Source organism: Ranitomeya variabilis, chromosome 1 (assembly GCF_051348905.1).
Source record: "Ranitomeya variabilis isolate aRanVar5 chromosome 1, aRanVar5.hap1, whole genome shotgun sequence".
NCBI lineage: Eukaryota > Metazoa > Chordata > Amphibia > Anura > Dendrobatidae > Ranitomeya > Ranitomeya variabilis.
The window spans coordinates 184394255-184408042 of record NC_135232.1 but is presented as its reverse complement, the minus strand read 5'-3'; the positions used below and the strand labels follow the sequence as shown (position 1 = coordinate 184408042).

The window sequence follows — 13788 nt, the reverse complement described above, 5'->3', positions numbered from 1 at the left end:
GCCAAGTACGGAAAACCTACTTAAAGAGCAAGAATACAAAGATGAAACGCAGTGCAGGAGCACAGGACTCCATGAGACGCGCACAGATGCACGCGGGAGTCCTGCTGACCGTTCTCCTGCAGTTAGCCTTGTATGTTGGTTGTTGTGCAAGCTGGAGACCTTACAAGGAGGGAAAGGGCATTTACACTTGGTTCATCCCCTCTTCAATTTAAAAGAGGACTAGTGTGGGATTTTAAATAAAATAAATCCATTATTGAGCCCACAATGCTTTTCTGCAGCACTAACTCTGGGCCCTCAATTCCTCTTCCAGCAGCATGTGACCACTGCAGCCTATCAGTGATCACAGCGCTGGGGTGTGTGGATAGGCACAGCGTTCTGAGCCCAATCAACAACCCCTTTAAGACCCATTCAGCTTGGGCTAGGATACCATGTACTGTGCCACTGTAAAAAGCCAAATTAACAAGGAAGCGCCCCCAAAGAACAAACGCTGACGGCACACTACACAGTGAATCTGAGGAGCATGATGCCGCTGCTCGTCATTGCTGGTCAGACATTCGAGTCATTGTGGGGTTTATTTCTGCACGTCTAATGTATCAGTCAGGAAGTAATCCTGACATATTAGCTGAATATAGTGCCCTGACATAGCACCTGTATGCCAAGCAGCTGCCCACATAGGCTATAACCTACAATTGTTAATAAAGTTTAAGTATAAAATTATTCAGAACTAAAAGGAACCTGTCAGCAGGATTGTGCACAGTAACCTACACACAGTGTCAGGTCGGCGCCGTTCTACTGATTGATATGATACCTTGGTTGATGAAATCAGTGTTGTGGTTGTTGTTTAATCTGTATTTCTCGTTTTGAGCTAATGATATGATATGCCCCATACTACGGGGTTTTCTTCAGAAAGAACAAACAAGCCCCAAGTCACAGTCCATATCCTCACACTACAGGCTATCATGGGAAGCCTTAACCTACAGGTTCCAAGAAGCAGGTCAGATCCAGCATTGGGTTTGTCTTTTTCAGAACTTTACTTTCCAGGTTCTGTGAAGCCTCAGTACGGTATTTAAAGCCAGACCTGGAGCTTTAGCTAGGCAGGTCCAAAGCCTGAACTGTAGTGTGGAAATGACCGTCCCACCCAGGCTCGATAGTCACTAAATCCTGGACCATAAAACTTAAAAACACAATTTTTTTAACCATATAAAAAGAAAAGTTAAAAGTCAAATCACCCCTTTTTTTGGGCTTGTAAAAAAAAATAATAATAAAATAAGCATATTTGATATCACTGTATCTTGAAAAGTGATATAAATATACAATTAACACTCATGATAAACACTGTAAAGAGAAAAAAAAATATGGCAGAATTGTGGTTTATTACTGCAACTCAGCCCAGAGATGCAATGCAAGAGTCTATCAAAAAGTCATAACTACACTAAAATAATAATAAAAAAAAAAAACACAAAAAAAATAAGTACTGGTAAATTACACAGTTCTATAGATGGAAAAAGGTTTTTAGAAAATGGCAACACGAAAAAGATTTTTTTATTTAAAAAAAAACAAGATTTTTTCATAGCTTAAATAAAAGAAAAGTAACTTTCACAAGTGTGGCATCACCATAAAAAAGGGACTGACCTGCAGAATCTGAATTTGAAAGTACAACTCATCCGACAAAAAAAAACAAAAAAACACAACAACAAACCTTTATATTGCTATGTCAACAGAAAAATAAAGTTATGGTTCTTAGAAGGGGAGGACAAAAATGAAAGTGCAAAAAGAATATAATAGAATAAATTAAAAAAAACAAAAAACAAAAAAAAAAAACACACAACAGCCCATTCAGGAAAGATTTAAATGTTGCTCAGAGCTCAAGTCCTTCCAGTGTTTCTACAGAGAGCAACATCCAGAGCGTCATGTACCGACCATTCGCCATTTTCCCCCACTTGCTGCTTACAGCAGACTAGTCAGACATATGACAGAAGTCCACCGTGGACATGTGCCTAGCTTTATTTTTATTGGAAAGTATATAACAAGGCCATCAGGCCACATTAAATGAACATTTATTAAAACAAAACCATAAACATATCCGGGGAAGTGAAGACTATATCGCCGTCACCGGCATAGAACGGACCTGTGAGCGCATGGAGAAGATGAGTGATATCTGCACAAGTCGCTGACAGTGGTTGCTAGGCTGGTTACATTCACTAGTGAAACTGAAGAATTTAAAGAAAATTTCCATTGTTTCCTTCTCTAGAATAATTACCTACACCAGTAATGTGAGTAACCCCATAATAAATGTGTTTTTGACCACAACACAATGACGGGGACAGAACAGCTATCTTAAGCACTGGGTAATAAGACTATACGTCATGCTGATCTCGTATGCACTTTGGCTGATCATTGGGGTATACTGCAGATAAGGCAGGCGCCCCTAAATAGGAGAGCATATATTCCCTCAGATGGGCAAGTAGGATGGTAACATTACTGTATCCTCCCCCTAGGATCACCGGGAGACCTACAGGAGGAGCAATCACAGCAGCAGACCCCTTACACAGCAATAACTGCTGTATCCCCTAAGACTATGTGCACACATTGCGGATTCGTGTGTGGATTTTCCCACACCGTTTTTTGAAAAATCTGCAGGTAAAACACACTGCATTTTACCTGCGGATTTAGTGCAGATTTCACACTTGTGGATTCCTATTGAGGAGCAGGTGTAAAACGCTGCAGAATCCGCACAAAGAATTGACATGCTGCAGAAAATACAATGCAGCGTTTCCGCGCAGTATTTTCCGCACCATGGGCACAGCGGAGTTGGTTTACATGGTAGTGTAAACCTGATGGAAAACTGCTGCGAATCTGCAGTGGCCAATCCACTGCAGATCCACAGCCAAATCCGCAACGTGTGCACATAGCCTTATAGTGGCAATGGTCAGGAAGGATTACATGTCACTGGCAGAGAAAGGGTCAATTAGTTTTATTCTTTTAGCCAAACTACTTAATTGATTATTCTACTAGTTACAAGAAAGCAGTGCATTGTGGAAGCAGACAACATGCCTGACCACAGAATGGACGAGCTGCCACGTGTGCAGGTACCACTAGTGGCAGATTTTACACTGAGGCCCCAAGAAGCAGCGGTAATGGTGCAAAGTCCCCGTGTACATCATTGTATAAGGAAACCGCTCTACTCATCTGAGTAAGGGTGAGCCACAACACTAAACCAAGTACTATTCATAGAATATACAGCGCAGGAAGAGATGTATGTAGACTGGACACTAAGGACCAGGCTCACTAAGTAGCGCCCCTTGCTCCTACCACGTACCTCCACTATAAACCACACTGCAGTTAGTCGCCCACTTCTGGCAAAAGTTACAATACTTTCGTGGGATACATTCTAGAGAATTTGTTGGGCGGGCTTCATTACATACCATCGTCCCACAGCAATTTTTTTTTTTTTTTAAAGATGCAGGTGTTGGCACAAAAAAAAAATCTAAAAATTGGCAACACTTTTGTACACCTTTAAGGATAATTTTTGACAATTCAAGCAGTGCTATACCAAAGTTCTATAGAAAACTCCTTGATAAAGCAGGGTTGTTATGTAACATTAAAGCATGAATGTAGTTAAAAGCTGAATTATAAGGAATCGGCCAGAAAACATACAGAACAGATACACAAAGTACAAGCAGAGAAATATAGGCACTGTACAATACTGACCTCCGAACTCTCCAAGAACTGTCTAACGTCGGGATCTTGTAACAGTGCAGGGTGCTTCACAGTTCGTTGAAGATATCTATTTTTTAGAGAAAAAATTATAATAGATTTGTCAGAAAACCTTTAGTTTCCTTTCAGAATCACTATTCTATGGGATGGCATACTAAAGAATCTCTTAAAATGTGAGCCATTGATTGCCAACATGTTATTTTCACACCCAAAAGAGTAAAATTTCCTAACAAATTCATGTAGTAAAAAAGGAAAGACACCCCAGTGAAAGTCTAAGGACAAAGTTAAAGTTTAGATGACAAAATTCTAATTAAGAAGAATTCTTAAGGTAACAGGTAATTTATATATTTTTTCTCTGCTATTAAGCCACATACAGGTACCTTGAGTGTCAGCAATAATAATTACAAAAATAAAAATCCACCAGAGCCATGCTGTTTTGCCAATACAAGATGATCTCTCCATTTTGTCCATGCGAGTGCTGTCCGCTAGTGTTTAATGGGTAGGACAATCATGGATTTTTTTCCCCCAAATATGGATGGCTCGTTCATGGTAAATATTGACAAATTGATGAAAATCGGATTCAGCACACAGAAAACAGCTCCGTGTCTCCTGAATTCACGGCTGAGCAGTCGCATCATACCACCGCTCAGCCATACAATCCAGATGTAGCAGAGCTGGAGATCTTCCTGGGACAAATGGATTGTGGCACAGGTAAGGAGCACGGCATTTTATTATGTTGAATTTTACAATAATAAATGGGAAAAAAAGGGTGGGAAGTGTTTATTTCAAATAAAAGGAGTCTGTGTCTTTCCTTCTTTAAAGGACTTTATTCTGGCTGTGTAATCTTTACAATATGACTACGGGGTTAGTAATGGGGACTTCTTATAAACACCTCTCCATTACTAACATCTGGGTTTGATGTCAGCGGCCATAAAATCTCCCCAACCATATTATCTGACTTGCCACTGCACCAGACAAGTGGGAACAGGGAAGCCAAGCGCCAGATTCTGCGCATCATATGGATGTGCAATTTCTTGGGCTGCAGAGGGCTGATGTTCTTAGACTGGGAGGGAGCAATATCCCTTGCCCCCTCTCAAGCTATTAATATCAGTCCACAGCTGTCTGTTTTGCTGGTTAGAAATTATTGGGGGACCCTACATCTTTTTTCAAGTGGTGCCTTGTAAAGTAACCAGTATAGGGTAAGCAAACATCTGTAAGCGGTTATTAATAGCCTGGGAATCTTTTGGGATACTGGCCCTTTCCCAGATTATTAACATCAGCCCCCAGAAGGGCTTTCCCTCTGCTGGTTATGAAAATGACGCAGTAGCCCACAACATTTATTTTTAAATATTTATTTTATACATGATGTACATAGTGGGTGCTGAATACAACTGTCATCATTGTCACGCTGAACTCAGGAAGCACCCAGCGTCTGGAAACAACACAAACTGCGCCACCTTTCTCAGGCACTGATACAGGTCACACTGATGACACAAATATGTAACACACACACTGATAGCTCTGGTATTAGTGTACCGGAAATATCAGCACGTGTGAAAGAGGTCTTAGAAGATTTCCTCTAGTGAACAGCGATCTTCAAGTCTGACCACAGATTCTCAATTGGATTAAGGTCTGGGCTTTGACTTGGCCACTCCAAAACATTTACACATTTCCCATTAAACCACTCAAGTGTTGCTTTAGCAGTATGCTTTGGGTCATTGTCTTGTTGGAAGGGGAACCTCTGTCCCAGTCTCAAATCACTGACAGACTGAAACAGGGTTTGTTTAAGAATATTCCTGTATTTTGCAAAAATCGATCTTCACCTTAACTCAATTTTCCCTGTCCCTGCTGTTGAAAAATAACCCTACATGCTGTAGGGTTATTTTTCAAAAAAATATGATGCTGCCACCACATTTCACCCACTTTTAACAGGTTTGTTGTGGCACCATGTTCTTTTTATTTGATAATGCACTTAATGGTGTTCTGGGGGCCCTCAGAAATTGGATTATTAAATAAAATAATAATACAAAAAAAACAACACAAGACTTAGGCCACGTTCACACTTTGCGGCCTGCTCTGCGGGTTAATCCCACAGCGGAATTGATAAATCTGCAGGGCAAAACCGCTGAAGTTATCCCTGCAGATTTATCGCGGTTTGTTCCGCGGTTTCCGCTGCGGGTTTCCGCCTATACTATTGATGCTGCATATGCAGCAATATGCAACATCAATAGTAATGTAAAAAATAATAAAAATTGGTTATACTCACCCTCCGATGTCCGGATCTCCTCGGTGCTGCAGGCGGCTGTGCCGACAAGGACCTTCGTGACGTCACGGTCATGTGACCGCGACGTCACCACAGGTCCTGCTCGCACAGCAACTGAGACCGGATGCCGCGGGCAGCGCTGAGAGGTGAGTATAGCATCATTTTTTATTTTAATTCTTTTTTTTTTACACCAAAATATGGTTCCCAGGGCCTGGAGGAGAGTCTCCTCTCCTCCACCCCGGGTACCATCTGCACATTATCCGCTTAACTTCCCGCAACGTGGGCACAGCCCGTGCGGAAAGTGAGTGGATCAATGCATTTCTATGGGTGCAGAATCGCTGCGATTCTGCACCAAGAAGTGACATGTTCCTTTTTTTCCCGCACAAAAGCCGCGCGGCTTTTTCCGCGGAAATCCGCAGCATGGGCACAGCGGGTTTTGTTTTCCATAGGGTAACATTGTACTGTACCCTGCATGGTAAACTGCTGCGGATCCGCAGTGTCAAATCTGCTGCGGATCCGCGGCAAAACCCGCAAAGTGTGAACGTAGCCTTATACTTAAAGAAGTTGTCCACTACAAAATTTTTATTTTTTCAGAAATCTTGCTATTATGTGCCGCTGAAAACATCCACTGTGTTTATTTCAGCAATATTACCTTTTATCATGCTGTAGCAGCACATCTTCAGTGCTGGATCCAGCTCTCATGGGGTTAATCGACAACTTCCTTTCTCCTGAGTTATTGTGCTCTAATACTACAAGTTCCATGATGCTTTGCACTGCCACTAAGCCCGAACCTAGCACACCCACTCCAAAACACACCCAAACCCCTCCCTCCTCCCCCCCCTCTAGCTTCAAAAAGATTTGTGATGTCATTTCTGTCCAACCCACACTCCATTACACACAGATAGATATTAGATAGACAGACAGACAGATACAGAGATATATCTATGTATCTATGTCTATTTCCATAGATATGTCCACCATATCCATGGTTCTAAACCCCTTCACCCCTGGAGCTTTTTTCGTTTATCGCTCCCCTTCTTTCCAGCGCCATAATGTTTGTCAATATGGCCATGTGAGGGCTTATCTTTTGCAGGACAAGTTCTACTTTTGAACGACATTGGTTTTACCATGTCGTGTGACAGAAAATGTGAAAAAAATTCAAAGTGCGATGAAATTGCAAAAAAAGTGCAATCCCACACTTGTTTTTTTGCTTGGCTTTTTTGCTAGGTTCACTAAATGCTAAGGCTGTGTGCACACGTTGTGGATTTGATTGCAGATCTACAGGGTTTTTGCTGCACAGAATTGCATAAAATCCGCAGTGTAGTGCACAACCAATGTAAGTCTATGGGAGCCGCAGACTTTTTGTGCACATGCTGCGGAAAAAGCCGCACTGAAACACAGCTTTTTTTTCCCGCAGCATGTCACTTCTTTTGTGCCGAACTGCAGCGTTTCTGCACCCTTAGGCCGGGATCATACTACAGCGAGATACAGCCGAGTCTCGCAGGTTAAAACCAAGCTCTGGCACCGGCACTCCAGAGCGGAGTGTGCAGCCGCATAGCAATACATGGAGCCGCACGCTCCGCTCTGGAGTGCCGGTGCCAGAGCTTGTATTTAACCTGCAAGAGCCGGCCGTATCTCGCTGTAGTGTGACTTCGGCCTTAGACTTTCATTGAGTCGGGCACATCTGCAGCAAAACCGCAGATGTAAAAAAGATCTCTAGTTTTGCTGCGGATGTGGGTCCGAGAAACACTGCAGTTCAGGAGGAGGGAAGTGTGTGGGCGGTGACTGTGTGTGTGTGTGTGTGTGTGTGTGTGTGTGTGTGTGTGTGTGTGTGTGTGTGTGTGTGTGTGTGTGTGTGTGTGTGTGTGTGTGTATGTGTGTGCAGGCGGGGTCTGCGGGCTGTTCGGGTGTGTGCGGACTATTCGGTTGTGTGCGGGGGGGTCTTTTGGGGTGTGTGTGCAGGCATCATCCGATGGGACTACAAATATGCAGCATCCAATCTGCAGCTAATTTGGATGAAAGGCTACTTTCACATTTTCGTCGGTACAGGGCCGTCGCAAACCGTTGGCCCGATGTACGTTGTGCTAAATTTAGCACAACGTGGGCAGCGGATGCAGTTTTACAACGCATCCGCTGCCCATTGTGATGAGCGGGGAGGAGGGGGCGGAGATCCGGCCACGTCGCACAAAAAAAGTTACATTAAACTTTTTTTGTGCGTCGTGTCCGCCAAAACACGACGAATCCGTTGCACGACGGATGCGACGTGTGCCCATCCGTCGCTAATACAAGTGTATGGGCAAAAAACGCATCCTGCAAGCACATTTGCAGGATCCGTTTTTTGCCCATAACGACGGATTGCGACGGAGCCCAGAAGACAGAAGTGTGAAAGTAGCCTAATCCGGACAGTGGACACGCACCCTACACTATCCATACATCTAAATAGATAGATATAGGAATAGATAGATGTATGCATCTATAGATCTATCTATATGTAGATCTGTCTATCCATTTCATCTATCATCTATCTGTCTGTGTGCAATTGAGTGTGGGTTGGACAAATATAAAAGAGGAGGTTGGACAATAATGACATCACAAATCTTTTTTTTGTTCAATAATATATCTTTATTTAGCTTTCAAAAACGCATACAAAAACGCACCAAAAACAGCATCAAAACTGCATCAAAACCGCACTAAAAACCGCATCAAAAAACGCATCAAAACCACAGCAAAATCTGCATCAACTGCACCAAAAACTGCATCAAAAACGCATGACAACCGCACCAAAAACTGCATCAAGAACTACATCAAAAACTGCATCAAAACCACACCGAAAACTGCATCAAAACCACACCAAAAACTGCATCAAAACCACACCAAAAACTGCCTCAAAACTTCACCAAAAACTGCATTAAAAAAGGCATAAAAAACCTGAATCAAAACCACGCAAAAAACGCAACGAAAACCACACCAAGAACTGCATCAAAACCGCACAAAAAAAACGGCATAAAAAACCGTGAAAAACATGCATCAAAAACGCAGCTGCGTTTTCTGCAAGGAGATGCAGATTTTGTCCAGAAAATTCTGCACCCAAATCTGCAACATGTGCACACAGCATAAAACTGACCCGCCATTATGATTCTCCAGGTCATTACGAGTTCATAGACACCAAACAAGTCTAGGTTATTTTTTATCTAAGTTGTGAAAAAAATTCCAAACTTTCCTAAAAAGAAATAAAATAATTGCGCCATTTTCTGATATCCGTAGCGTCTATATTTTCTGAGATATCGGGTTGGGTGAGGGCTAATTGTTTGTGTGCTGAGCTGGCGTTTTTAATGATACCACTTTTGTGCAGATACGTTCTTTTGATCGCCAGTTATTGTATTTTAATGCAATGTCGCGGCGACCAAAAAAAACAATTTTGGCTTCTGATTTTTTTTTCTCGCTACGCCGTTTAGCGATCATGTAAATTTTTTGGTTGTATTGAAAACAGCTGACATGTTGCGGCTTTGAAGAGGGGCTCACCGCCGAAGCCCACCTCAAAGCGGGGGATACTGCCAGCTGACGTACTATTGCGTCAGCTGGCAGAAAGGGGTTAATGAACACTTTCAGTTTAAAAAAAAAAAAAAAAAATGGCGTGGGCTCCCGCGCAATGTTCTGCGCCAGAGGGGGAAAGCCGACGGCCGGGGGCCAATATTTGTAGCCTGCTATAAATATCAGCCTGCAGCTGTCTGCGTAGCCTTTACTGGCTATTAAAATAGGGGGACCCCCCCCCAAAAAAAAATGACGTGGGGTCCCCCTATATTTTATAGCCAAAAAGGCTACACAGACAGCTGCGGGCTGATATTCATAGCCTAGAGAGGGGCCATGGATATTGCCACCCCCCGGCTACAAATACCAGTCCGCAGCCGCCCAGGTAATGGTGCATCTGTAAAATTCGCCAATTCCGGCACTTAGCCCCCTCTTCCCACTCCCCTGTAGCAGTGGGATATGGGGTAATAAGGGGTTAGTGTCACCTTGCTATTGTAAGGGGACATTAAGCCAGGTTAATAATGGAGAGGCGTCAATAAGACACCTATCCGTTATTAATCCTATAGTAGTGAAAGAGTTAAAAAAAAAAAAAAAAAAAAAGGCCAGAAAAAAGTATTTTAATATTCTTCATTTAACCATACTTACCATACTTCAGCGCCTGAAAAAAACATAAAATAATAAGCCATATACTCCCTGTCCGATGCAGTCCAATTAATAACGAGTGTCCCACGATGATCTCCCCTATAGAACAGTGACATCGGGTCATGTCACTGCTCTATAGGACCTTCAGTGACACTGACAGGAGACAATGGCTCCTGCAGTGCATCACTGAGAGGTTATCATAGTTCACTGGTCTCACTTTATGGCAAAAAGCTGCGTGGGAACTTTCTCACACAGCAATGCCAAAAGTGAGATTAGGAATACATTTTGAGGAATACATTGTGGAAGGATACCTTCCATCATTGTATTCCTGGAGCCGCTGGAGAGCGGTCGCATCAGCTGATGCTCCTGCTCTCCACGGGAGATCGTCGAGGGACACTCGTTTTAATTGGATTTCTGCGGATCAGGGAGTATATTTTTTGTTTAATTTTTTTTTTTTTTTTTTTTTTTTTTTTTTTTTTTTAAGATGACACTGGCTTCGGGGAACAAAGTGACAAGTGATGGTGAGTATGTAATCTGTGTTATATGTACTGTATGTCTATTTGTATGTTGCATGCTGCATGTCGTGGCATGCTGCATGTCGTGGCATGCTGCATGTCGTGGCATGCTGCATGTCGTGGCATGCTGCATGTCGTGGCATGCTGCATGTCGTGGCATGCTGCATGTCGTGGCATGCTGCATGTCGTGGCATGCTGCATGTCGTGGCATGCTGCAATGTATGTATGTATGTATGTATGTATGTATGTATGTATGTATGTATGTATGTATGTATGTATGTATGTATGTTTTTTTTGTTTGTTTTTTTACATTCAACACATTAGCCGGCTGATGGGACTACTACTGTCCCATCATGGGCTAATGTGTCACTCACTGTCACTGTAGCAGGCAGAGCCCAATGGGACTTGTAGTCCCATCGGACGATGCCTGCACACAGACACGCACCAATGACCACCCCCGCAGCAGACCCACCGCACATACCGGCGCCGGCCCGCACATACCGGCGCCGGCCCGCACATACCGGCGCCGGCCCGCACATACCGGCGCCGGCCCGCACATACCGGGGCGCTGGCATGCAGACCCCCGGCGCCCGCACGCAGACCCCCGACGCCCGCACGCAGACCCCCGACGCCCGCACGCAGACCCCCGACGCCCGCACGCAGACCCCCGACGCCCGCACGCAGACCCCCGACGCCTGCACAATCATCCCTGCTTAGCTCAGCCCGCCCCCAGCACAGCCCCGCAGGCAGCCCCCAGCCCCGCCCACAGCCCAGTCACTCTTGATGAGTGACTGCTGACTGAGGCTGGGTCACGCCTGCTGCTGACGTCAAATCAATTTCCAGAGTCTGGAAATTGACATGACGTTGGCGGAAATAAGCGGCGGCTGCAGCCTGGGGGTCACGTGACCCAGACTCAGCCGCCAGAATAGCACCGCTCACAGGAGAAAACGGCAACGGAAGGTATTTGCACAATTCATTAGGGGCCCCAGGGGGATACATTGGGGGGTTAATTGAAAGTAGTGGACAACCCCTTTAACTTTGTCCTTGACTAGTTTGGAGATCTCCTTGGTCTTCATGGTGCTTGTTTAGTGGTGCTGCAGCCTCTGTGGCCTTTCAGAACACTTACATTGCACACAGGAGGGCTTCCTTTCACTAAGCATGTAGCTTTTGAAGGCATTGGCTTGCACCAAAAATATTTGGGACTTCATCACAAAAGGGGTGAATACATGTGCACATGACAATTTCTAGTTATTTGAAGCCATCAATTTAAATTAATGCCTATATTTTTCTCACTTCACTAACAGTCTATTCAGTGCTGATGCATTACACACATCTGATTACAAAAATATTTAAAACAGATCGTAATGGAACAAAATAGGTAAAAAGCAAAGGGGATGAATACTTTTGAAAGCCACTGTATAGCATGGTGTAATATATATCTATACACACTAATTACGTCCCTGCCTCTATACTTCTCTCTATATATATTTTCATTCACAAAAAAGATTAAGACTGCATGCTCTTAGATATGGGCAATCTTGAAATTGTTCCAGAAAATTAAGTGTTTCCCAGATAATTATTGAAATTACAAGTTTTGATATACACGTTTATTTCCTGGGAATAACAAAAAAAAAAGCAAAATGGACATGGTTTCACACAAAACTCCCAAAATGGACTGGTCAAAATTGTGGCCACCTTCAACTTGATATTTGGTTACACACACTTTGGAACAAATAACTGCAATAAATCACTTCCTATAACCATCAACAAGCTTCTTACACTTCAACTGGAATTTTTTTAAACACTTTTTGTAAAATGCTCCAGGTCTGCCATATTTGAAGGGTTTTAAAGGTCTCTCCACAGGCGTTCAATGTGATTTAGATCAGGACTCAATGCTGGCCACTGCAGAATATTCTAATGCTTTGCTTCTATCCATTTCTGAGCGCTTCATGAAGAGTATTTGGAATCATTGTCCTGCTGGAAGACCAATGAATTGGGACACAAACCCATCTTTCTGACACTGAGCACTACATTGCAAACCAAAATTATTTGGTATTTAGATTTCATGATGCTTTGCACACAGTCAAGGTACCCAGTGCCAGAGGCAGCCCCAAAATATCTTTCAACCTCCATCATATTTGACTGTAGGTACTGTGTTTTTTTGTAGGTTTCATTCTGTTTTTGGTAAACAGTAAAATGATGTGCTTTACCCAAAAGCTCTAGCGTGGTCTCATCAGTTCACAAGATGCTTTCCTAGAAGGATTTTGACTTGCAACAGGTGCTTCTCACAAAATTAGAATATCATCAAAAAGTTCATTTATTTCATTCAGTTCTGGAATATAAAAAGTGAAACTCATTATATAGAGTCATTACAAAGAGTGATTTATTTCAAGTGTTTATTTCTGCTAATGTTGACAATTATGACTTACAGCCAATGAAAATCCAACAGTCATTATCTCAGTAAACACCAGCTTGAAAAATTTTAAAATCCGAAATATTGGACTACTGAAATGTATGTTCAGTAAATGCACTCAATACTTGGTCGGGGCTCCTTTTGCATCAATTACTGCATCAATGCAGAGTGGTATGGAGACTATCAGTCTGTAGCATTGCTGAGGTATTATGGAAGCTCAGGTTGCTTTGATAGCAGCTTCAGCTTGTCTGCATTGTTGGGTCTGGTGTCTCATCTTCCTCTTGACAATACTCTATAGATTCTCTATGGGTCTAAGGTCAGGCGAGTTTGCTGGCCAGTCAAGCACAGTGATACTGCTGTTTTTAAACCAGGTATTGGTACTTTTGGCAGTGTGGACAGGTGCCAAGTCCTGCTGCAGAATGAAATTTCCATGTCCAAAAAGCTTGTCGGCAGAGGGAAGCATGAAGTGCTCTAAAATTTCCTGGTAGATGCGCTGACTTTGGTCTTGATAAAACACAGTGGACCTACACCAGCAGATGGCATGTCTCCCCAAACCATCACTGATTGTGGAAACTTCACACTGGACCTCAAGCAGCTTGAAATTTGTGCCTCTCCACTCTTTCTCCAGACTCTGGGACCTTGATTTCCAAATGAAATGCAAAATTTACTTATTCATCTGAAAACAACACTTTGGACCACTGAGCAACAGT

At 43.1% G+C, this 13788-nt stretch overlaps 1 protein-coding gene across 1 annotated transcript in view; it reads right to left on the bottom strand.

Moving 5' to 3' along the window:
• SNX2 (sorting nexin 2) overlaps window positions 1–13788 on the bottom strand; it is a 75396-nt gene that overhangs the window by 21463 nt on the left and 40145 nt on the right. The window contains exon 8 of the mRNA XM_077291006.1: window positions 3712–3787. Coding sequence (XP_077147121.1) covers window positions 3712–3787 — 76 coding nt within the window. The remainder of the gene's footprint in view (window positions 1–3711; window positions 3788–13788) is intronic.